The following is a 26,963-nucleotide window of genomic DNA, read 5'->3' as shown; positions in this document are numbered from 1 at the left end:
TATATATATAAAATTACACAAAAGTTTCCTTACAATAGCATTGAAATTTTGCAGTTTAATTAAAAGCAAAATATTTTTCCAACTCAAGAAAATTTCTAAAAGCCAAGAAAATTGATATATTGGTTTTTATTTTTTAAAAATGCTGTATGAGCTAATAAATAAAATTTATAAATATATTCTATGTACTGCTTACATAATTCAAACAACTTAAATTCTTTCAACATAATATTTGAACAAAAGTAAAAGATTTTTTCGTTCAAAATTCAATATTATTGTCTAAATTCCAAACATTTTACGTTTTTTTAGTTATAAGCCGTTCAAATATTACATAAGCATATAAAGAGGGAGAGGTTTTATGATCTGCTTATTTTTTCTGACAAATGGGAAGGAGAATATTAGCAATACTTACGTAAGACATTAAATTTTAAAATTAAATTATATATAACAAAAAGGTTTTGGGAAAATTAAATTTGTGAAAATTTCAATTTTTAAGAAAAGTTAAATTTGGGGGAAAGGAAAAAAACGCCTCAAAGAGTTTAAAAATTTTGCAAAATATTTTTTTTATGAAATAAACTTTTCAGCATAAATTTTATTTTATGCAAATTTATCTATTTTACTTACATTTAATTAATTAATTTATCTTCAAATTAGATTAGTGCAATTAAAACTAATTAATCAACCAAACAAAATAAGGGAACGTTGCGAATTTTTTTGGGAGAGGGTTTGTGATTTGCTTATTTTCGTTTATAAAGGGGGAGGGGAGAATCATAAAAGAACCAAAAAAAATGCTTAAGTAATGGGCTTTAAAAAGAATAAGTTCAGGCTAAATGGGCGTTAAGTAGTAAAGTATAAGTTAATAAAACAACACCCCCCCCCCTTTTTTTTTTTTTNTTTTTTTTTTTTTTTTTTTTTTGTAATGGTAAAATACAAAATGGTGTCTTAGTAATTCCATTCTTCTATAGATATTGAATAATAATTAGGACCATAAAAGAAAATGTTTCCTAACATCTTTTACTTTTGACCAACAACCTTTTTTTTTTCTTTCTTCATTTTCGACCTCTCAATCTGGAAAACGTATTGCTCCAAATAATAATTATAAAACTTCCTTTCAATCATGTTTGACCCGTACGTCATTGAAGTTTGATCTAATATCAATTCAGTGCTTCCCAGAGGTCATAAATTTCGAGGAAATAGAGTCAACAAAAAAAGAACCAATGAAGTGGACCTCGTCTTTCTGAAAGTGAATCCTTACCTTCTTCAACAGAAGAAAAAATTGCCCTGCTGAAAAGCTAATTCTTTATTTCCTGCGATCTCGGATTTGGCTTTCAAAATAATATCTTCATAACAAACCTGTAACCCCTGACCAGTGGCGTGTCTAAGGGGGGCGAGAGGAGATATATGTCCCCGGGCGCAAACTTCGATGGGTGCCAAATTTATGAAAAATAATTTTTTTAAAAATTAAAATAAAATGCTTTGCTCTTTTAAATATCCCCTGTTTCACTTGCTAATTGCTGGCCCCATAACTTTTTCAAAAAATTTCTTTCCATTTATCAAAAAATTGAAGACAATGACCATTAATATTATAGTTTACTTTTCACGTAGGGCTTTTATTTTATTTTTTCAAATTATTTTTTTAAATATTTTTTACAAATTGGCGATATAATGAGTAATAAATGTCGTTAGAAAAAACGAAAAATCAATAAACGCACTCAAAAACATCTAAGTGAAATAAAAACTACATTTATGAAGTCACCGAGCAACATTGTCATAAAAAACATTATGTAAAGCTGCAAAACCTTATTTCATGTAAAATTTTTAAAAAAGGAGAAAAAAGAATGCCAGCTTCGTTTGATTCACATTATCATAACTTAAAACGGTTTCGAGGAAACTTAAAAGGGGATGACAAAAAATGAGCGCTATGAATCATTTTAAGACCAGAAAGAAATAACACAATGAGTTACAGTAAAAATAGTTTTTTCATTTATTAGATATTTTTTAATTAGATCACTTTACAACCAAACTTTGTATATAATTATTGTAAGATAATGAGTCAATTCAGTACCTTATATAAATTCCTTTTCATCACAATTATAATTTTCCATATCTTAAATTAAAATAAAATTAATGATTATAAATTCCCGAATGCATTTTCCCAATAGTACTTTTGTTCATATTATAATTTTAAATTTTTTGTGATAAGTCTAAGTTAGGGCGCACTTATAAATCATGTGAAAGTGGGGCATCAAAGTTTATGCCGTCATAATCTGCCGTCTGTTCCATTTCAATGGATTTGATTAAATAGTACAGTATTTCCCAAAGTGTGGTTGGTATGTGTACCCCTTGGGGTACGGGAACAGTTTAGCGGGAGTACGCGTTCTTATGCGAAATATCTTGCAACAAACAACGAAAATTTCAAAAAATTTTATTTAAAAACAAAGCTAGTCATGAAAATTTACAATTACGTATTTTTCTGTTGACTATTTTTTACAGATTTAACAGTTAATAATTAGTGGTGTCACAGCCAGTAGTGATTTTCAGCTTTGTGCTATTTTTTTGTAGTAAAAAATACGTTCATTTTTTTAATAAGCGGTACACAGCGTTATAAAAAGTTTAGAAAGAGTACACAAAAGTCATAAGTTTCGGAAACACTGACGTAGTGGAAAGCATCTTTTTTTTTTTTTGCTCATTTATTTATGTATTCATTTATTTATTCATTCATTTTTGGGTAATAAAATCGGCATAAATTTTTACATCCTGATTAAAATCAGAAAGGCACCTAATAAAGGTTAACCCGACTGTCACCCCCCCCCCCCANCTTCCCCCCCCCCCCCGAATGAAAGGACAGAATTACACTTGGCATACTCATTTTTAATTATAAATAAAATTGTAAATTTTTTTTAATCCTTTACAGGGTTATTTTTTCTAGTAATATTTTGTTAAAATATTTTTTGGGATTGAGATTGAATTATAAAAGAATTTCATTTAACTTATTTCCTAATTTTAATTTAAATCTTTAGACAATTTTTTGGTGGAAAGGTGTGTGGGATTTTCAACATTTTACCAACAGTAAAGGATTGACTTAAAACTTCTGTACTCATAAATAACCAAATTTATAAAGTCTGCGTTTATAACTACAATAAACTCAATGATAAATGATTAAATGAACGAAAGCGTAGCACATAAGGAAAATAGTTCCCCAGTATTGATTTCCCTTTTTAACCCCACGATGTTACCCATATTTATGTAAACAAACCCCCCCCCCCCNCACACACACGTTTTTTTAACTTTCTGAAGTTAGGTGGCCGCAATGAAAACCATAAGTGGAAAAATGCCTGCCTTCGCATAGATATTTAAAAATTAATGAAGTTGGTTATAAATATATTTATCACGGTTTTAGAAATATTTAAGCTATAGTAACGCTTAACCCTTTACTTTACCCTTTAAGCTATAGCTTAATACGAGGAGGGCATATATGCCCCCCTGTCCCTTGCGTTACCTCTTATGAAAAGAAATCCTGTTTCTAATTCAAAATAATGTGATTTTCTGACAAAAGTGTTTAATTTTCTGATAAAGAATTTTGCAAAAAAACTAGTTGTGTTTTTGAATTTAATATATAATATCCGCATATTATATTAATGTATGAATGAAAGTAAAGGAAAAAATAAATTTCGTAAGTTTCTACTTTAGTTAAATGCATAGTCTCCACTTTAAAATACAAGTCTTTACCACTATAAAATACAAATACAAGTTTCCACTGTAGTTTAGTTTACATAGACAGGCCCAATTTTTGAGGGGGATGAAATTAAATTACACAATCAAAATAGTATTCTAAATTTCGCACATGAGAAAAAATTTTTTTTAATGTACTAAGTACTTGCAAAAAAATTATCTTTTTTTTCTCTCTTTCTTGTTTCTAGATTTAAGAAATTTAAATCGATGACGATTAAAATTTTCTTTATTTGTTAGAAATATTAAGGGAAACTTGAGATTGCTAATTACTGAGGGGGACACAGCCCCCATTACACCAACGACGCTCATGCTATGAGAAAATAATTTTGTAGAAGTAAATAACATGAGTAACAACAATCGAGGTTATTTTAAAAATTTAAATTCTTACATTTTTTATGATCAAGAATTTTATTAAAAATATTTGTATTATCGAGTTTAATATATAATACTTGTGTAATATATTAATTTATAAAAGACAATATAGAATAACAAGAGAATAGTTTTGATTGGAATAATATGAATAACATTAACAAAAATTGTTTTTAAAGTGATATTTGTTACATTTTCTTCCTATTTAGAATTTTATAAAAAATATTTGTATTCTTGAATTTAGTTTACAATATTTGCGTGATATTTTAAAATATGAAAGAAAATAGAGACAAAATAATTTTTTTTCGGGTTATCTCTTAATTACTAAGATTGTCATGCATTTTTCAATTATATATAAGAAAAAATTTTTGCAGTCAGTAACATAAGTTACAACGATAAAGTTTATTTTTGAAATTTAATTTGAAAAAAGAAAAACCCTACCTCCGCTTATGATGAATAGCCTTCATTCAACTGGTGACTTGAATAAGTTTGTAAAGAAGCGACAAAATATTGCGCAATGCTTAACCACGCACCACCTGCTACTTTCAATATTACAGGAACATTTAGAATACAATTATTGTTTTACATAACAAACTCAATCATTTAACAGGATGAAATAAACGAAGAAAACATCATTAAATTTACAATAACTTTAAAATTTTCTCTACGCCTACTCACTCTGATTTCTTGTGATGTAATTTTAGCCTGCGGAAAGATTTTTCTAATAACATCATGAAATTTATTTTCTAACCATTCTTATTTATTGTGACTCATTTGAGTAATTTGAATAAAAAGAAAAACTAACTCATGTTCAAATGGGAAAAACTTTGGTGATGCTGCCATCTATTGAAAATTATTAAAATAAAATAACACTAAAAGGATTAAGACTATCTACTGGCAAATCTTAAACTTATGATTAACAGATATTTAAAATTAAAAAATAAGAGTAAAGTAACATAGAAAAATAATACATTTTATAGAAAATATATTTTATTTTAAAGCATAAATGTATATTTTCTATATTAAAGTTTGACATATTTCAGTTTGACACATTATTTGACACATAGCACCTAAGTTTTTAAAAAATAAATCATCCATTTATTTTATTTCATTCATTTTTCCTGAAATTAGACACAAGAGAAATTTATATTTTATTTTTGATGTATTTTAAAGTCTGATTTTCAACAAATGTAGATTGACAATCTAAGATTTCCAAATACGGATATTTGACGAAAAGATTAATCGCTGTCTCAAGGACATTCTTATGAAAACACTCTTGTTTCTTAAACATTGGTCGGTCATATGATTCCGCCGCCTACACGTTCTTCAAATTTTTCCGATTTTAAACCCTAGCATGACAGACTATTTAAAAAGTTGCATAAAATTCATCTAAAAGAAGAAAAAAATGTTTTTAAAAAAATTACGTTTTATAGTAAGCAATAAATTCAATCAAGATACACAATCAAAATTTCAGAAATCCTTTCCTGTAATTTAAATCGATTTAAATATATGCCTATTAAGTTTCTTATTCCTCAAATGAAAATATTTGAGAAAGTATAAAAAAATATATAATCTAGAAAGTCTCAAGTATTTTTAAATCTTAAAAATTAGTATTAATTATTATTATTGAAAATTAATATTATTTATTAATTTTCAATTCATAAAGGATGTTTTTCTTTTATTTCAATAATAAATTAATTTTTTCCTAAATAATAAAATGGAATATCATTCTTTTAAAAAGAAAATATGATATTTCGAATAATATATTGAAAAGATTATGAAAATTACCGGCATTTTTAATTATTGCATTAGTATTTCCTATTGTGTTTCTCAAATCAAAATAAAATTCTTTAATAAAGAAATATGTTTCCTTAAAAACCGTTTACAATATTTATAACAGTTCTTTTTAGTTTTCATTTTTAAGTAAACCATAATTCAGATTTTCTTTAATTTATTTATTGATTTTCGGTTTTATTTTATCTTATTCAAATTCATAACTAGACTAAAAATTTAAGAACATGAATAAAAAATTTAACTGTGGGACATAAAAACTAATTTAAGATTATTAATGATAAAACGATGAAAAATCTTCCTTTCTCTAAATAAATATCTGTATCTTAATAAATAGTCTTTTACATGTTAATACATTCACAGTTGCCATAAGAAATTTTATTTATAAAATTGGGTTTCCGCCGTAAGAAGGTTGATTAGTTAGGGTTTCGTGGTCGGAAAAAAAAACTACTGCCCTACTATATGCAATGTTAATAAATAAAAAAATAATAGAGTAAAAATTCAAAATTTAAATAAAAACAAATGTTATGCCGTTGTTTTTAAGTTAATTTATTTCTTTTTTTCCCCATTAATTTAAGTTGTTTTGATTTTATCAATTTATTTCAATTATAGTTGCTTTTTCTGAAATATTATAACGAATTTTTATGGATAAAATTTATCTAGTTTGATTTTAAAAAAACCAATTCCTATGTTCTATATTATATTAATTCTAAAAAATATCAGTGTCCGTAAATAAAAGTAATAGTAATTAAAAATTTATTTTATGAAAATATTATTTTTATAAAAATATTTATTTTATAAAAATTTGTTTATAAAAAGTGCAAATTGAAGACAAAAATAAATTAAAATAAGACAAAATTATTTTACATCTTATAGTTATACGGAATATTAAATCATTTTTTGTCCTTGTTGTCCATGGTAATGCGTCATAAGAAAGTTTTGTAAATTGATAAATATTTTTTTACATTCTCTTTATCAAACTCATTTTAACTCTCTATTTCAAAGGTAATTTGAATAATAATAATTACGTTAGATTAATTTTAAATAATTTCTTCTTTATGGCCCTAAATCGGGCTCAGACCATCATTATGAATTTGGGCTGTTTACGACATTATAAAGTTGGGCTAAATGTATACGTCGGCTGTATCTAACACAGGACCTCATTATAATTTTTTAAATCTAAAGTTAGCTTTCTTAGTTATTTACTTCTGTTTATTTAGAGTGTACTTCTTTTATATCAAAAATAATTGGACCATGCGAGAAAATCATTTCTTTTTTAAATTGTTAGTTATAAATTTTAGAACTCGCAATTGCAATATCGCAATCAAATATTAATCATGAGTTGTACTTTAATATGTTTGTGAGCGTTTTCTAAACAACAATAACAATTTTTTTAATGTTCAGAATAAAATTTAAAAAAAAAATGAAATTAATTAAAAATGTTTGCCGAATCTTGTAATTCACTAACAAAACAAAATTTTCGTGAAGGCGTAAAAACGCCTAAATTGGAAACTCAAAAATCCGTTGGAATTAAGCACCAGTCGTAATTTTTGCTTACTTTGTTAAAAGTGAGGTGATGTTTTTTCCTTGTACTAAATAAAATAATGTAAAATAATCTACATTAAGTGTCCTCTTCCTTCGTCGTCTTGGATGTTTAGTTAAGTTTTTGATTTTTCGTTTTATCAATGTATTTTTGATCTTAACAAATATTATTCCACAGTACTAGATTTTTCAAAAGAGAAGAAAGGAAGAGGAAAGGAAAAAAAAAGTGAGAAATAAAGACGTCGCTTTATCAGATTTAGAGAAATAGCGCTAGATGAAAAGCAACAAAATTATTATCTTTAGTAATTTTGTGAGAGTAATTTTCTATTCACAATTGTGTTATTTTATATTATTCTTTATTATTTACTTCAAATATAGCTTAAACTGATAAAAAGAATTTTAATATTACTGAGAAATTCGTTTAACATTAAAAACAAAGATATTCATCACAACTCAAAAAACGTACAATTGGCTACTTTAGAAGAAATGCTGAAAACAAACTGAATGATTTAGAAGAAATGCTTAAATTTCCCCGTTCTTCGACTTCTTTAAATGAATTTCAAGAGACTTTTGAACCGGTGATCGATGCAGAATCACCCCAGATCTTAACATTTTAGTTGTGATTTCCAGAAAACCATATTTTTCAACTTAAGTCATGTATTCCCATAAAAAGACTTGTACTGTGGAGGCTCAGGAGATAGAGCTTTCGCCTTTCAATGAGACGAACCGGGTTTAAATCCCAACGATGGCTGGTTGATACGAATTGCCCACCTGGATCGCACTGACCACAGTGCTGACGTAAAAATATCCTCTGTGGTAGACGGATCATGGGTTAGAGTCACCTTGCCATCGGGCTAACCACGGGATGTTTTCATGGTTTTCCTCTCCATATAATGCAAATGCAGGTTAGTTCTATCAAAAAGTCTTCCACGAAGGCAAATTTCTCCCAATACATGATCCAGGAATTCCCTTGTCTTCTGGATTGGGTTCAAAATTGCAAGGCAACAGAATTGGCCATTAGTAGTCGCAAATCCAAAATTGGGTCGGCATATCAACGACGGTCATAAAATAAAATATAAAATTAAAATAATAAAAATTCTTCTCGTTGAAGCATAATATCAGTTAAACTTTAATAAGGTATTAAACTGAACCTTGTTATCGTTCAAGTAAAATAATAGTATCATGATATTACTTCTTAAATGGCCTAATTTTTGTGAAAGTAAAGAACAATCTTTTAATGGCTGCACAAAGATTGAACAATATTACAGTTAAAAATTTTTGGCTTTATATTAGCGTATATCCTATTGAAAAATTCTAAAAGTGTAGAAACTATTTATCCGATTTCAATTTTACTTTAATGAGAGTGTAGGATTTTATTATTGGTACTTTTAAATCTTACACCAAATTTGAAGGATATTAGGGTTTAACCCGAATCAAAATATCTAACAGTACAGAAACTATTAATCTGATTTCAATTTTACTTCAATGAGAGTGCAGGATTTAGCTATTGGTATTTTTAAATGTTACACCAAATTTGAACAATATTATGGTTCAACCCGATTCAAATTTTCTTGCAGTGTAAAAACTACCCATCCGATTTCGATTATAATTTTATGAGATTATGGAATTTTGCTATGATTTTTAATGATCCTCAAATTGTGTAAAAATTAATTCTTGTAGTTAATAGGTCTCATATAAATTCTGTCAGGAAAAGAAAACTTACTTCTTGACAGAAGGAACATCTCGGCTTTATTTGTTCAGCATAATGCCTTTCACAATAAAGTTTTCTGTCTTTAACACAATGTGTGAGATCGACTAGTAATTCATCACAGATACAACAAACAAAACAAGCAGGATGCCACGACACAGATTCACCAAATTTTGGAGCAATTACAGCCACATCACCTTTCAGCATAGTACCTCGACATTTAGCACATTCCTTCAACAAACAAAAAAAGAAATTTTAAAATATTATTAAAAAGATAAAAAACTTTTTTGATTCATTTAATCCAAACCCTTTGTAAGTTTCAGCGCTATTTAACGGCTATTGCGGCAAGATGCGGCTATTAATTTTCAATAATGATTTAATAACTCCTAAAAATATTATGCGAATGATACCCCCATTATATGTATTTTGAAGTTACTTCCACCTTTTTTGGAAAACTCATCGATTCAAACATTTTCTTATCGACTTCAGAGCATCCTTGTCCTTTTAGCAGATATCCGTTTTCGGTTTCGGAGCAGAAACTCTTCAACTCAACTCATGGAAACTCTTCGATTCAAATTTGAAAACGATTCTTCTTCGATTCAAACGTCTGGGTTTTTTTCTTAATGACTTCAACATCCTTAAACCTTGACCCCGCAGCAAATTTCTTGGTTTCGGAGAAGAAACAACATTTAAAATCTCTTTTTTGGAAAAATCTTCGATTCAAACGTTTGAATTTTCTTATTATTTTCTTAATGATTTCAATATACTTAAACCTTGTTCCTTTAGTATATTGTTTTGATTTCAGAGCAGAAATAACTTTTAAATTCTTTTTTTTTCTCGGAAAACTCTTTGATTCAAACGTTTGAATTTTCCAATTACTTTAAACATCGTTAAATCTTCCTTCAGGATAGTTTTCGGTTCCGGAGAAGACACAACTTTTAAAGCCCTCATTTAGAAAACTCTTCATTTGGGTTTTCTTAAAAATTTCAAACCTTGTTCCTTAAATCCTTAAACCTTGTTTCTTTAGCAAATTGTTTTAGTTTCGGAACAGAAACAATATTTAAAGCCCTCTTTTGGAAACCTCTTCATTTGGGTTTTCTTAAAAATTCCAAACCTTGTTCCTTAATTCCTTAAACCGTGTTTCTTTAGCAAATTGTTTTAATTTCGGAACAGAAACAATATTTAAAGCCCTCTTTTGGAAACCTCTTCGATTTAAAGTTTGTTGCTTAAGGATTTCAACATCTTTAAACCTTGTTTCTTAGGCACGTCTTTTAGTTCTGGAGATGAATCATTCACCATACTTTTCGAACAAAACTCTTGCAGACGTTTTGTTTCCGAAACTGAAAAAGTTTTCTAAAAGGATGTCGAAGTTATTAAGGAACGTATTTCGAAAAAGGACTTTTAAAGTTGCTTGTAAAATTTTTACAGTATAGTATTAGGGGGACCGGAAAGTAATGTCATTTCGATGCATTAAATATTCGTTAGTCTTAACCAATTCATTTTTTTCAATCCATTTTTATTCATTTTCGATCCGCCATTGAAAGATTGTTGCTAACGAGGGTGAATACATTATTAATTAAAAATAAAATCTCGATAACAAATTTCAAATGCGCCGAAACGAGATTACTTTCCGGTCCCCCTAATATATAAGTACATGGCATAAGTTTAAGGTTACTTTGAAATATATCGAGTGGGTGTGTAATTTACTTCATATTTTCAAGAATTCTATCAATCCTTAAAATTTGTATTTTTATCAGAAAAAACTTTTCTCTTGTTTTTTTTTTTTCATTTTTCTTGTGTGAAATGATGGTATTTGATGTTTTAATCGTATGAAAAATGGTTTCCTGATCATTAATAGTTGTTAAAGACGAATAATTGTGCCATTTCAAGATAGTAACAATATAGCTGCCAACATGGCAGTTTGTTTAGAAGAAGTGCACTCATGAAATGTAAGTTCTTGTCAGATTGAGTTGAAAATTTCAAATCGTCTTTACTGATTAAGAATATTGATAGTGGTTGATTATTTGCCGAGTAATCACAATTTCTTTTTAATTAATTTGATAAACTACTCATATAGGCTGTTATAAAATGCATCTTTATTTTATTAATTGCATAATGAAGATATTTATGTTTTTATAAGATAGACATAAATCTGTTAATTGTATAAATTAATTTTTAATATTTAACTTTTATTCACAGCAGTTTTGCTCGAATTCGTAATAATATTCTGCCTGTGCTGAACGTATGCTTAATTAACAAATTAATTCTATTTTAAGAACATTTAAGTTTTTGCTTAGAATTGTTTCTACCAATGACAAAAATTAGCAACTTTTCCTTTTTTTTAGAAAAAAAAACATTTAAATGCTCCTTCCCGCTCCTAATATATAGGGGCTTTATATTAGGGCCTAATATATAGACTTTTTAGGGGATATTTTTACACATTAAATCAAATCAAGTAAAAAAAAAATTTTAAAATAACAATTTTTTTTTACTCCAGAAAAAGTATGGTTTGCGTCAAATAAGCATGTTCTACACTAGTTACAGTTAATTGTGGTACAGTGCGCAGAAAAAGAAAACGGAACACCCTGAATAATTTTTGATCTAATGATTAGATTTTCATGTACTAAGACTCAAACTTAATGGTTCACAGGTGTGACCTCAAATATGCAAATTAATCAAAGCAGACGATATTTTAAGTAACAAAAACAGCAAAAAAAACGTACTTTTCCTGAATAAACATAAATTTTTCTAGACGGACTTGGGTTTCTGACCCTTAAAATAGAAGAGTGGGTGGTCGCTATGATTCCAATTGTTTGGTCATAAGAGCAGTCGAAAGTTCGACAATTACTTTTGTAAAATAAAAAAATAACGTCAGACAGATCCTTTTTTTGAAAGAAAGTTTTATTCGGCCCCCCTTTTGAGCTCAATTTTTTTCGACTATTAATACTAAGAACTAAAAAATATATTGTGAATTTTTGAAATTCATTCATAATTTCCACAAAAAAAGGGCTAAAATTTATTTGTGTACTATCTTTCCGTCATTAGACTAGTCTGAATGTTTTTAAAAATTCAAAACTAACATTATATAAATAACTTTAGGTTAATGTGTTTACTAATTATACTGATTCAGTATTATACTTAATGTAAATTATTAAAAAATGCACAAGGGTTTTGGCGAAACACTTTAAAATAAAATTGTTCTTTAGATTAAAGCGTATTTGGATCAGGAACACTTCAATAAGTTTGATACTTAACACTTTTTTGCGATATAAACTTTAACTTGAAGATTTTGCAATGATAATTTCTCTTTTATCTGTACTATTGAGGGATCATCTTCCTTAGTTGAACACAGGGTCCACGACCCTGAGATGCCTGAAATAATCTCTCCCCCCCCCCCTTTTTTCTTTTCTTGCACAATTGTTGCCACGTATTGCTATGCTTTCAATTCAATGGATGCATGCAACTTATTTGAATACTGCAAATTAAACTTACATTTTGCTTATCGAGATGTTCTCTGACATAAGCGATGTCAAGAGCAATTTCATTTCTAGTATTTACAAATTCTTCAAATGATTTATGATGAGTTTTTTCAAGATATTTACAATATTCTAAAGAAAGATCTTGTTTAGGAACTTGAATCTGTAGTTGTTTCTCTCTGTAGTCTTCTCCTGATGATTGCCATCTAGGCACTTTGTTATTTGGTAGTTGTGCAAAATATTCATCAACCTAAAGGAGTAAACATCCTTAATTAATATTTTTAGAATACTTGCCGATAATATTCAAGCAAGAAATAAAAATCTATCGAACTAATCATTAGATGAACAGTTTGCCCGGTGAAACTTAAAAGGGTTTCTTGTAATTTCCATTTAATTCCTTCTGGACAAAATTAAGGTGGAATTAAAGATTCCCCTAAAAACAGCTTATTACATTAATATCTGAAAAGAATATTTTTTGTACAAATATAGTTTTCCACTAAGGCATTAGCTTCATGCAATTTTAATATACATTTAAAATGAATTATAAATATGTATTATAAAGTCAAAAATCTGTATAGGTTTTATAAAATTAATTTTTATTTTTAACCCTAGGCGATGTTATCAGACTTCCCTGATGTATCCTTATTTCAAATTACCTAGATACATCCATAACCTTTCTAAATGACGTACAAAAATGATATTTGTTTAAATCCTAGAAATAAGCAACAATTTCTTCTATGACAAAAAATGAAAAAGATTAGTAATCATTGGAAAATCAGCATGTTCACAGTGGAGCCGATCAAATTTTTTATGCAATCTCATAATTTATTCATTTTTTTCCTTCAAAAACTACAAATATATGGTATTTCAGAAAGATTTTCTTGCTTAATTCAAATCTTGTTTCTAAACATATCTATTTTTCTGTTTAGATGCCTCGCTGTTGCTCTATGCCTGGCTGTAGATCAAACTATGAAGGTGAGTCACATACAACTGTATATCATTTTCCACATGACTCTCAGCTCCGTATAGAATGGAAACGTAAGATTCAACGAGATGATTATAATGTTACCGACAACAGCAAAAATTGCATCAATCATTTTAAAGAGCATATTATTGAGTGAAATAATCAGGCAACAAGAATTATTAGTTGTGTCTAGGAAAATAAGTTGATGAAATAGGACACAATATCAATAAAAATAGGTCTATTATTGTACCATGTCTCCAAACAAAAGTCTCAGGCTCGCCACCACGGTCTATTGAGGAGCTCTTTAATGTAGAAGTAACAGAATGGAGAGATTATTATATAAGATTGTAAGTGTAAGATTTTTATAAGAAATATAAACTGACTAAGAACACTTTCATTTTCATGAAAACTTTCCTTGTTAACCTCATAATTTATATTATGTTTAAGAGTCTGATATCCTTGATAGAGAAAAAGGAGATTTTTATAATGACACACTTTTATGCTTCTATCATTTTACTATTAAAACTATTAAAATAACTTCAGTATCACTGCATCTATTAGCTAAAATCAAATACAAAAAATCTTCCTTTTACGATATTATTTATTTTATCATTTTATGATTTATTATTTATTACATAAAAATTCTAAAATAGTAGCAAAATTTTAAATTTTTATGTCTTTAAAACTTTATTGGTATACATTATTTAAAAATTCCTTAAAATGAAGTTCTGAAAATTTTTTTTTTATTGTATTTTTTAGTTTCAAAAATGAAATTTTAAAAGTCATATCTTCATTTAATTAAAAATTTCAGTAAATTTACTTTTTAAAATTGCATGTTCAGTAGTTCACATTGTAAATAAAACTTTATCTTACAACAAAACAAATTTAGAGCTGCTAACGTAATAGATATTTCAAAAAGCGTACCAAAAATACGCTTCGAGGAAGATGTCAAAGTTTGCTCCTTTACTCTGTGACACTTATTACATTTTGTCAGTTAATATTTATTTAAATCTTTTAAACTGCATATTATTGGAATTAGACTAGTGTTAAGAATAAGTTTTTCTCGTCCGTCTTCTTTAACAAATTTTGAAGTATTCAAGATAATATTTTATTTCCTCAATAAATTAATTTATATTTTATATATTAATTTTATAATATTTTAGATGGAATCGTTATAAAACCTCAAAAATAGGTTTGTCAGAGTAATGTATGAAATTTAAATTATGATAATTGCTTCTTTAATATTTAATTTGCATTCTATAATTAAAAGCAAAATTCAATCATAAATGTTTATTTATACTTTTATTGAAGTCATAATTTTTAAAAAAAACTGCTCGCCTGATATTAAAAGGAAATGGTATTTGAATTCCTCTAAGTAATCTTCCAGTGAAATATGTATTACATTTGTTTTGTCATCATTTATTGTATTAACTTTTATAGAGTTTTTAGTCAACCTTTGTTATCAGTATTATTTAAAAATTTTTTTGTTTTGGGTAGAAAGTTACTGATACAATATACAATTTTGTTATTGACATAAAAGTGTAAAAATATTTAACATATATGGATTCAAAATAATCAATGAATAAAAATGTTGTTTCCTGTGCTATTTCTTCAAAAAATTCCTATCTTCTTTTTCTTATTTTTGATAGATTATTTGCTTTATTCGGGATATTATTTTTTTACAAATGATTTTTGGAAATATATATATATATATATTACACATCATATTATTTTAATAATACCGCCTTTTGCGTTTTTTAAAAACTTGGAAATTCATGCTTAATTTTTAATTGACTATTATTTTAAACATTTTTATTCCTTAAAATAATAAAAAAGTTTACAGGGAAAAATTTTTATATTTTTATCATGAAAGAAACTGTGAAAAATGTGTAAAGTTTTTCTTTCGGTATTTTTATTCTGCTTTGATGCACATAACTAGAAATATAAATATTTATAAAATAAATATTTGTGGAGTATAATAAAAAAAATGCTTATAAATATTATGATTTGAATAATTTAAAAAGGTTCCTATTATCAACTTCTATTCCTTGCTTCAGGCATGTAAACAGGGGGGCAAGTTCCTTAGTAATTTTTTAATGGGGGGGGGGATATTTTTTTTTAATATTTGATGTAATTTGCAGTTTTAAAACTGTAAATTAAGAAAGCTTTTTGATTGTTTAAATGCCATTTTATAATACGAGTATTTAGAGTAGATTTTTTTATTTTGGGCGGGGGGGGGTATTTTTTCAGTCAAATTTCTTGCATCATCAATGTTTTACTTTGCAATTATAATAAGTAGCATATAAGATAAGCGCATTTACAACTTGTGATTGAGTGTGAGAGAAACTGGAGTTTTTTGGGTGGTCAGTTAGATTTCAAAATAATTTTTTTTTTTTTGGGGGGGGGAGACATTTTTCGGATCTTTGCTCTTAGTGAGGAGTTTCTTCCCGGCTATGTTCAAATGTTCAATATGTTTTCAACACGAAATTTGCATAATAAGAAAAGCACATTCATAACCAGTGTATTTGTTGAACTAAAACATTAGTTTTAATTTTTCTTTGGGGGAAGTATTTTTTAAAGCCTTTTTCGGTGGGGGTTATTATTTTGATCATTTTTATTTTATTTTATTACATTCGAAAAATATGTCGGAGTTTTAAATGAAATTGTTACTTCTTTAAAAGGGAGTTTTTAGGCAACATATCTTTATTTTTTTGTGACTGCAGTGTTTCCTTTCAAAGATTATATTAAGGCCATTCAATTTTGGTAGAAGAATAAATTCCTTGATACGAATTTACGAAGAATTGAAAAATGACATTGATGACGTAAAGGATCTTAATAGGAGCGGAAGAAATAAATTTTCCTGAATATAACGAAATAGAAGAGTTAGAAGCAAAACAGAGAGACCTGTGGATTTTGAAATTTTTTATACGTATAACCACTTCACTTAATCGATTTATCCTCTTGTTTCCCATTTTTTTATTTATTTATTCATTTACTTTGTATTTAATAAATTGCTAACATACAAATTGTTTATCGGAAAGTGCTATAAAGAAAGTTAGACTTATAATAAAACTTAAATAATCCGTCATGTTCGAGAATTGGTATTTTCATGGGTAAATGAAAAACAAAAAGCACAGAAAAGGAAGAAAAAAAAGCAACAGAAAATAAAGCGTTTGAAAAAAATCACAGAATAAGAACATCACAACGGAAAATTGAACCTGAATTAATGATTTTTCTTAATTAATTAAATGAATTAACCATAGATTATTTTAAAATTAATTAATATACAAGGATTAGTATGAGGTTTCAGGGAATATCTTTTTATATTTCATCTTTTTTAAGCACTTTCATTTCATACTCTAATAAGTGCTTCAAAATTTTTTAATATCAATATTAACACTTATAATATTATGATATGATAATCATATAAAAATGATACTAAACAGATGATTTCTTTTTTTTAAAAAAAAAACTATGTAATGTGAGGAAATATTTAATCATTTTTGTAAATATTTTAAGATTATAATAAGATTAACACGTAGAGAAAGTATTGCTAATTGATACTTACTATATGAAAATCTACTATAATAGGAGAAACATCATTAAAAAAATATAAAATTTTAAAAATTCCTTTACACCCACTTCAAATTAATCTTTGAGCATAAATTATTTTTTAAAAAAAAACTTTTAAGCTACAGTCCTTCTAACTCCACTTGCCAATCCCTAATTACTTCTTATTCATTTTTTTTTACTAGATATTCATAGATTTTTTTTCGAAAATCACAGAATATATTGTTTACAAAATATCTAATCATTGTAGCTTTATGTAAGAACATTTTGTTAGCATGTAAATAAGAACGAAATGGACGATTACTTGGGTTCGAAAAGTAGTCGTCTGAGCTTAAATGAGTTTAACCTAGAGATCACAGAATGTGTGAAAAAGAAATCAAGAAGAAATAAATGAGAAGTAAAGTAAGATACTTGTTATTAATAATTTTACTTATAGCAATTCAAATTGGAAATGAATTTTATCGCTCTTTATTAAGTTTTCTATTTATTTATGAAATTACAACAAGTCAACTATTCAATGTGGACCATCCATTGAAGTAGACGTGTTCAAATCACAGTGGACGTTACTGTTAAGATGGAGGAGTTCATTTCGAAGTGGGAATGTCTGTCAAGGTAGGCTGTTCACATCACGTCCAGGTCACCAATGTGGGGAGTAAGTATCGACCATGTCAACCTTCATCTATAAAAAGGTACCTCAACATAGAATCGAGTTAACTTGTCTTAGATACTAGTGAATTGTAATTATATATTTGTAATTGTAGATATTCTACATAATGAATATTTAGAGCAAAAAGCCGAAAAAATTAAAATTTGTAATAACTTTAAAAGAAATTGGAGTTTTGAAGCAAATATAAATGACACTTTCAGCTATTCAAAATTTAACACTGTAGTTGCCTTTTAGTGGGCTACAGATTAACCAAACATGGTATTTTTTCATGCATGTTTAATATTTAATAATTTTCTAACTAATTATGGAATCTTAATTTTTTAATTCTGCAGTACTCCCGGTACTTTTTTCTCCTTACCTTCGTAATTTCAAGTTTTTAGGTCATAGATATTATGCAACAAGGCAAAATGTAAGGTAAAGAAAAAAAGTTATAAAAAATTCGCAAAAGAAAAGCACTTAAAATTTCAATAACTATAGAGTAAATTTGAATTTCGAAAATCAACTCTGTGTTAGGTCATAAACAAAAATGGCTCCTTCAACACGTCAAATTTCAACTCTATAGTTGAAACTCATCTGAGAGAACACAATCAGGAGCTCAAAGATGCCAACATGGCGGTCTCTTTCTCTTGTAAATCAAAAAAAGGTAACCATTAGGTAGTTAAAATTGAACCAAAAGAGAAGATTGTGAATCGAGCAAATATAAAGCTCGGTTGGAAGATCGCAGAAGAATACCTTAGGGCTTTAAGGTGCTACAACCGTTTCAGTCATAAAACTGTCATAACGATGAAGTCTGTGCAAACTGCGGTGGGAAAGGACACAGAATGAATTTGGATTAAAACTGAATACAAACCATTCAGCTTTAAAACGAGACTGTCCTTCAAACCAAAGAGAGCTGGAGAGAAAAAGAACAAGAGGCTCTTGCTGCGTGACTTTTTTTGAGCCTTTAACATCCTCTGTAATCTGTTCTGGATTTTGTTGTTGTTCGTTCTGTTGGTTTGTTTTATTAAAACAGTTTTAGGTTCGTAAAGCCTTCAAGGCGGAGGATTCTCAGTGGGTCGCGGGGTGGGGGCTGTCTCTCCTGCTGACGGCCTTCACTCGAAGAGTCTGCAGCGGTTATGGCACCTCCGCCATGTGGCTTTGGTGCCGGAGCTTCTGCTCCGGATTGGTGCCCTCTGCCCGTCGATCAACCAATTGTAATGCTTTTTCTTCGTGCATGACTCGGGGCCTTGTGCCATGTCCCGCTAGGTCACCGTACTCATGCCGGGCTACGTCCGTGCGATTGGGTCATCTGTAATCCCTGGATGTCCATATTCGGGGCGAATCAGGATTAAGCTACTCTTATTCTTTAATCATGTATATAATTCCGAAAATCTAATAAAGCAGATGCTTTTTACGTTTTATATTTGTTTGTTGTTATCATTTTGTTTTATTTTATTTTTTATTTTATTTTATTTGTTTATTTGAAGATATGAAATGGCAAAACAGTATGCTTTTACTTAGTGGGTTATATTACTTAGTGGGCTCAATCTTAATATTCATGTCTTAAAATATAGAATGATTTTTAAAATTCTCCTTCGTATTCTTCCAATGTTTGATAAAATACAGATTCGTCTCAACGACTGCATTCAGTGGTTTAAAATATAAAATTCAATCCACAATTAGTAGTTTAAGATCTCCAATTTACATAGAGCGAATATTATCATCTTTTTATTAGTTGTCCATTCCATTGTGGTTCTTGTAAAATGAGCGAGCGGTCTGAAAAGAACCTTGGACTGACAAGTGATCGAAGCCTTTAATATAATTTAAATGAAACATTGAGATTTCAAACAATACTCGGGTGAAAAGGGGCCGGGATAGCCTGGTTGGTAGAGTATTGGACTCGCATTTGTGAGAACGGTAGATCGAATCCAGCCGGCAGCAGGAATTCCCGTGTATTAAATGGTGTACTTTAAATCGGTCGGTGTCACAATAGTTCGTTTTGGTCTATTAGATTAGGTGTTGAAAGTTTAAAGCAAAATGGATTAGATGAGCGAACTCAAATCGCGAAACAATCGGAAAGGGATTGCGTAAGCAGTTCCGAAGGTCGCAGGTCGACAGTGAGCAAGAAAAAGCCCCTTAATTAAAAATATGCAATTTAAATTTTTTTCCGCAAACTTCAAAATAATCGTCGCATACTAGTTTTTTTTTTAAATATCTAATTACATTTGAATCAATGTTTATTTATTTATTAAGGGGAATTGAAACGCAAAAAATAATTTGCCAAATTTGTATACTTCTTAAATTGAGCGCATCTGCATTTTTCCATTACGAATATAGCCCATTGAGGCAGATGGGACACATGTGTCCCTTTTGCATATGATTTTTCTGCCGCTCTAATTAAAAACAAAAATATGTTTGGGTATTTTTAGCTTAAAAAAATAAAGAATAATGGTTATTAAGAAAACTGTTAGATTAACGGAATCAGATTTATAATATAGTATAAAATCCACAAATAGTAGTTTGAAAAAACATTTTTTTTTCATATTCAAAAATTTATTAGTTATCGATTTTGTAAATTAAGGAAATTTCAATTATCAAAGTATCAAAGCTGAGGTATTGAATCAGATTAAAGTGAAATGGATTAGATGAGCGAACTCAAATCGCGATTCTAATAGAAAGGGTTTGCGTAAGCAGCTCCGGAGGTCGCAGAGCGACAGTGAGCTGGAGAAAAAGCACTCTGATTACAAAAACATGCAATTTAAATTTTTTTCGCAAATTTCAAATTAATCATCGTATACCAGTTATTTTTTTTTAAAAAACATCTAATTACATTCGCATCAATGTTTAATAATTTATTAAGGGGAATTGAACAGTAAAAAATAACTTGTTAAATCTATGTAATTTTTAAATTGAACGCATCCACATTTTTTGTCAGTTTTCATTGCGATCTAACACCCTTTGAGGCAGATGAGACACAAGTGTCCCTTTTATATATATATTTGTCTGACGCTCTAATTAGAAACAAAAATATGCTTTGATGTTTTTTTAATTATAAAATATAGTATAATAGTTACTAAAAGAACTGTAACATTAACGGAATTACACTTATACTATAATATAAAATGCAAAAATAGTAGTTTGAAAAAAAATTTATTCATATTCAAAAATTTATTAATACTATATTTTGTAAATTAAAGAAGTTTCAATGTTAAATAACTGTTTCTCATAATAACGGAAGTGAAGTCTGATAATAACTAAATAAGTGCATATTTGAGAAATGATTGTTTGGAAGTGCGCAGTGTTTAGAAAACATAACCTTTAATGCATAGAAAGACACCCGTGTTTCATGCTGTATTTCATAACCATAAATAATTAAAATGCTAATTAAAATAATTGTCACTTATTTTGACCTAAATCAATGCAAAATAGGGAACAAAGTATGAAAAATATGCTTAATAAAAATTCTTCGTCAAAGGGTTAAAGAGACTTTGTTTCCGTTATTATTTTTTGAGATGTTTATTCAGGTGTTTTTTTTTTCACAATGTTAATTTTGTTTTCTGAAATTTTGAAAATTGTGTCTTACAAAATATTACTAACAATAAAATAATTGAGAGATGTGTTTTGTGTTTAGATATAACTAAAAAAAAATCTTTTCGAGTGAATAAGAATTTTATTTGTTATTTGCTGAAATAGGGGAATTTGCTCAAATTTTAAAGGGATGTCTGCATTAAACTTGAGGAGATTTTGAGCAATTCTGGAAAGACCTAGATTAAAACAAAGACGATTCATAAATTTTTCTGTTGAGTTTCAAGATTTTAAAACACCAAATATATATTACAAGCCACTTTTTAAAATAAAATAATATATTTAAATAATTTTTTTAGGGAATTCTATTTAATGTAATCCAGAAGCATAATCAGAGTTATTTAATGTAGCGAGTTCTTGTGGGATTGTTGTCTTATAATAATCGTCAAATCATTTTAATGTACCGAGTTCTTGTGGCATTGTTGTCTTATAATAACCGTCAAATCATTTTAATGTACCGAGTTCCTGTGGCATTGTTGTCTTATAATAATCGTCAAATCATTTTAATGTACCGAGTTCTTGTGGCATTGTTGTCTTATAATAATCGTCAAATCATTTTAACTTACTGCTAGTACTCCTGGCGGGATCCAAGAATAAGTTTTATGGGAAGAGGCCCGTTGGATTTTCTTATTTCGAGATGTTTTTCTAAAATAAATAAATATTAATGAATAATATTAGAGACATTTATTTGAAATCATTTCTATTCTCCCTAATATAAAAATAATAGTACAATTTCGACTAAACTTTAAACTAAAGTAACTTCTGACAGTGATTCTATGCAGTTTTTATTTATTTGCTTATTTATTTGAAGAATTTGGATGTTTTGCAAGCACATCTAAAGAGCTAGAACACATTAAAAGCACTGATCTTTAATGTATATTTTTAGAATCCCTGTCAAAAATAAAATGAAAAAAGAATTTGGGGGGCACAAATAAGAATTTCGGAAAAGAACAAGAGAAATTGTTATCTACATCTTACAAGTGACTATTAAAGTGGGTGTAAAAGCATAAAAACCCCTCTGATTACTTGCTTTCCCCGATAGTGATTCGTCAGATTGTGATATAATTTTTTCTCGTGATTAAATATTAATTCGTGTCCCTTAATATGATTTTGTTGCAAGGATTCTAAAAATAAATATTTACAGTGGTGATTCTAGAGTAGCGATAGCTCAGTGGCCAAAGAGATGTGAGCTGACATTGAGCTGGTGTTCGATCTTCGGTGGCAACTTGGTGCCCGCCCAGCTTCAGATCAATGGGTATCAATTCATTTGGGAAGCAAAAGCGGCATAAAGCACAATGCTGACCTGTTTGACGTAATCGCGCTGTTTCTCACGAGATTGTGGAGCCTAATGCTCCTCTTGGCCAACACTAGAGAGCCTAGAGTAAAAGAGAGTGGACAAGGGAGAAACGATTCCTGATTGGTGGACAGAAAAACTTTACCGCCGGAGGCGAGAGTGGAAAATTCGCCATTGGAATTACATGGAGTGAAAATTATCTGACTCAAAAAAATTATGTTCTGTATTAATAAATGCATGTAATAAGTTCATTACTTACTTTTTTTCAATAAGAAACTTCACAGTTACAGTAAATGTTAAAATTATGGCTGAAAATTTGGATAGTTGTTAGTTATTAGAATTTATCCTTATTATCACTTACTTGCGTGCATATAAAGTTATGTTTATCTCATTGTAAAGAGAACAAGGTGATGAAATAACTAATGGTTAGATAAGAATAAATGTATTTACTTTTAATGCACATAATTTCTATCTAAATTACTTATAAATTTTAAGATTTGAGCATCTTTTTATCAAAACTTCAGAAGTGCAGAGTTTGGCGATATTACTTTGACATGTTGGCGCGTTACAATGTTCCCGTTACAATGTTACAATGCGCGTTACAAAGTAGCATTTGTTTACTTTTCGTTACCAACTGTATAAAATGCTAGTTTGTTTTAAATTTCAACTAATTATGGAAATTTTTGTTTACAATTTGTTGAAATAAACAATACCTTTTCAGGTGAATATGCGATAATTTTTTCCTGAAAAAGTAATAAATAATAATAAATTATATAATTTGTTTTATTAATTATTATTTCTGAAATAAATGGCATAATCATTATTAATTTTTATATTTTATTTAAGGCATTTATTAAAAGCTGAAGTCTTTTCATTAGTCTTTTTTTTTTTTTTTTGACGTTAATTTTTTAACAATTTCAGATGCTAGACAATGTTTCTTAAAAAATCTGTAATATCATGTGCTTTCCAATCTTAAAGTTTATATTATTGATACTTTAGTATATACTCTTAGAATAACAGAACCTTCAGAATAACACCAAATGAGCGAGTGGCGCCAATTTCGGTGTATCATCTGGCTACCCCCTTGGACAAAAATCTGACGGCAGCGCATGCGCTCTTGGATATTGTCAGCACTCTTTTTCAATACAGGCACTCTAGCCAACACCATAGGCATTTAATATGATTACACTCAGTATCGTGTGTAATTTGAATTTATCTGTAAAGAAAAGATAAATCTCATGAAAATTATTAAAACATTCTTTAATGCTTACCTAAAACTTCCTTTTAATTATCCTTAGCCGTGATTTTTTCTTTTATCTCATCGAAATCTTTTTATTTTAAGGCGACGACTGTGTACACACAATTATTCAGAGCACAAGAAATATGGATGCTTATTTTTAGCTTTTGAAAATGAAAAAAAAAAAAAAAAAAATATGTGCATGAAATTAATGAAGATTGAAAGGAATCGTCTGCCGACAATGTTTCCGACTCTCCCCATAACCACCTCCGTGACGTCACAAACAAGCTCCTTGACCTTCTAGTCTTGATGATTATGCCTTGATCTACAACGAGCTGTTGTGTGAATGTTTTACTTTTTAGCAGTAATTATGGGACATCCTGTGTATCTAAGAATACTTATCTCGAAAATCACAAAATATGTAAAATATTTTTCAAACCTTGCAAGTGTTCAGTTATTAAGTTTTAAACTTCATACAAACCAGAATTATTGTGATTGCTTTTAAATACGTTTTAAATTGATTACAAGATTGATACTGTAAGAAATGGGAACCTTTTTCCTCCTCTAGGACATGATTTCTGAGTTATTATTTTATCTTTTCTTTTCTTTTTTCTTTTTTCAATTTTCAATAGTCATAAAATAAATATGTATCTAAATTTCTAAATACCGTTGTATCTGAAAATAGAGGGATTATTTTCCCAAAATAGAATGACTAATTTAAACAAACACCTGCTAAAAGGAAGTGTCATTCATAGCTAAAAGCTTCCGTGACAAGAATCGTTTCTGCGTTGCTTGCGTGATTTATCATAATTCGATATACACGTACCATCTGTCATAAGATTTATTGTATACTGAATACTAATATTTAACTCCCGCTGCTAACTTTTTAATGACACATTTTCCTCAGCTGTACCCTATTATCAGAATAAAACAATAATTTACTTAACTGCCTTAAAATGTGCTACTGAAAACATAAAAGATCTAGCTAAGTGCACATTTTTCAATCTCTGGCAATATGCTCTTTTTTCGGTACTTTAATTTTGTAAAAGAATTCTGTTATTATTAGAACCGGGAAATTGAAATTAAAGATTAAAGGATTTAGACCTCGTAATAAAAATCGAGTTATCTTATCTTTATTGAGAATTGACAATACAAAACAATTTAGAGGAGAGGGCAAATATATATATATATATATATATATGGATGGTGTTTTTTATATGAATGTAAACAACAACAATCTCGAGCTCTTGACCTGCTCTACTTCCAGTTAGAAAATATATAAATATATAGCTGCTTACTACAGCTTATTCTGCGAGGCGATATTTCAAGCAGATAATTTTGTTTTAAATAAAAGATATAAATTCTATAATTTCTGAGCTCAAATCTGCAGTATTTCGTAAGATATTAAATAATTCTGGTGAGTTTGGAAGTGAAAATTTGTTTTAGTTATTTAGAGATGCATTGTTAAAAAAGGTGACACGGTTCCTAGATTTAGAGAATCTTTGGCAGTTCTGATTTGGCCTCTCTTTACTTGTTTATTACTGTTTGTTCTTGGTGCAACTATCATACCTTAATGTAAGCATATTGTTAGAGATTAAGTTCGTTTGGCAAATTATCATTTAGGTTTAAATTTCGAAGTTGGTATATTGTTACAAAGTGTTTTATAACGATCAAATGACAATTCTCACGTCTTGCATTAATGGATCTTCAAATGACAATTCTTATAACGATATTTCTTTTGAAGACAAATAATAAATCCGGTAACAAATACACGTATACAAGAAAACTACTCAAGAGAAACACAATGATCACGCTGTGAGCCAAATAGCTTCAAAATACACCAATAACAGTAATATCAAGAGCTTGCAGCGCTCCCGAGTGTAACACCATCCATAAGGTCGAACGAAAAAATCTGAAATGAAATATTTTGATCACCAAAAAATGTTTTTTCTAATGAATTATTTTTTGAAAGTTAAACCCTAATGAGCAAGAGCATTTGAAAAAAAAAATACCTAAATAATCCATTCATAAGGAAGTAGATTTGTAAAAAGTGTGCACAAATAAAAATATCTGCTCATAAAATAGGAGAGAAGTTGTTAATTTATTGAATCCAAAAGAAACTGATATTTCTGAGGAAGTAGTTGAAGCAGGGCCGTTTTATCCATTAGGCACTGTAGGCAACTGCTTAGGGGCCCCGTCACGTTCAGGGGCCCTGTGCTACAGAGAAAAAAATTGACAATGTTTCTTAAACAGTAAAACTTTAATTCGAAATTTCAATGACGATTGTCTTGCTTTGTACATTACATCGACAGTATTTTAGTACATTTCTGAACGCATTCCAAATTAGATATTAATATTATGGTAGTTAGTTCATATATAACGCAGTAATATAATCGCAAGCAATTTTATCGAGGTAATTTTAACGCCGACTAATCAGATGACTATACAGCAAGAGCAGCTTTTTTAACCCAACACGCTTGAAAAACGCGCAAAATTCTACGTTGTGAATGCACACACTTACTGTTCTGGTACCTACCATAGGTATGTATATTCTATGGCCAAGCTACTAAAGAGTATGTAAAAATAAGGTTGGCAGTACTGGTTCTTTCATCGCATGACTGGGGAATTCCCCGATCCGCTAAATACATACCTTGTATTGTGTCATAGACAACATTTTTGAAACATTTTTAATGTAATCGTTGAATTTTCACTTCGTGCAATTTGTTTGCGAGTTTTACGGCTGTGAATGAAAAGAGAGTTTTACAGTTTGTGTTTCAAAACTTACGAATTTAGAGCTAAGTATTGGATATTTATTTATAAAGACTGCAGAAGTGCTTCGGGCTTCGAGAAAATCGGTGAAACGACGAGTAAAAATCCGTGTAGTGTAAACTGAAGTTAAAATTACTATACGTAAGTTTTATTATTTTTTACATATTTTATTACCTAATACAGGACTTGACAAATGTGAAGTGCCGTTTTATTATTCAATTACTTACATATTTTATTTAATTTCAACGTTATCAAATATTATTAGTTTGGGTGTTTATTATTA

General features: G+C 28.7%; 1 protein-coding gene across 3 annotated transcripts in view; it reads right to left on the bottom strand.

Moving 5' to 3' along the window:
* The window catches only part of LOC107437443 (four and a half LIM domains protein 2), an 84,244-nt gene that overhangs the window by 34,257 nt on the left and 23,024 nt on the right, over positions 1-26,963 (bottom strand). For 2 of the 3 annotated variants that reach the window (XM_021147608.3, XM_071187839.1), the window contains exons 2-4: positions 21,947-22,025; positions 12,632-12,865; positions 9,155-9,370 (exon numbers count right to left, since the gene is read on the bottom strand). In XM_021147608.3, coding sequence (XP_021003267.1) covers positions 9,155-9,370; positions 12,632-12,865; positions 21,947-22,025 — 529 coding nt within the window. The remainder of the gene's footprint in view (positions 1-9,154; positions 9,371-12,631; positions 12,866-21,946; positions 22,026-26,963) is intronic. The other variant, XM_071187841.1, reaches the window with a different exon arrangement.

Source organism: Parasteatoda tepidariorum, chromosome X1 (genome assembly GCF_043381705.1).
Source record: "Parasteatoda tepidariorum isolate YZ-2023 chromosome X1, CAS_Ptep_4.0, whole genome shotgun sequence".
NCBI classification, from domain to species: domain Eukaryota; kingdom Metazoa; phylum Arthropoda; class Arachnida; order Araneae; family Theridiidae; genus Parasteatoda; species Parasteatoda tepidariorum.
This window is presented reverse-complemented; position numbering and strand designations above follow the sequence as displayed.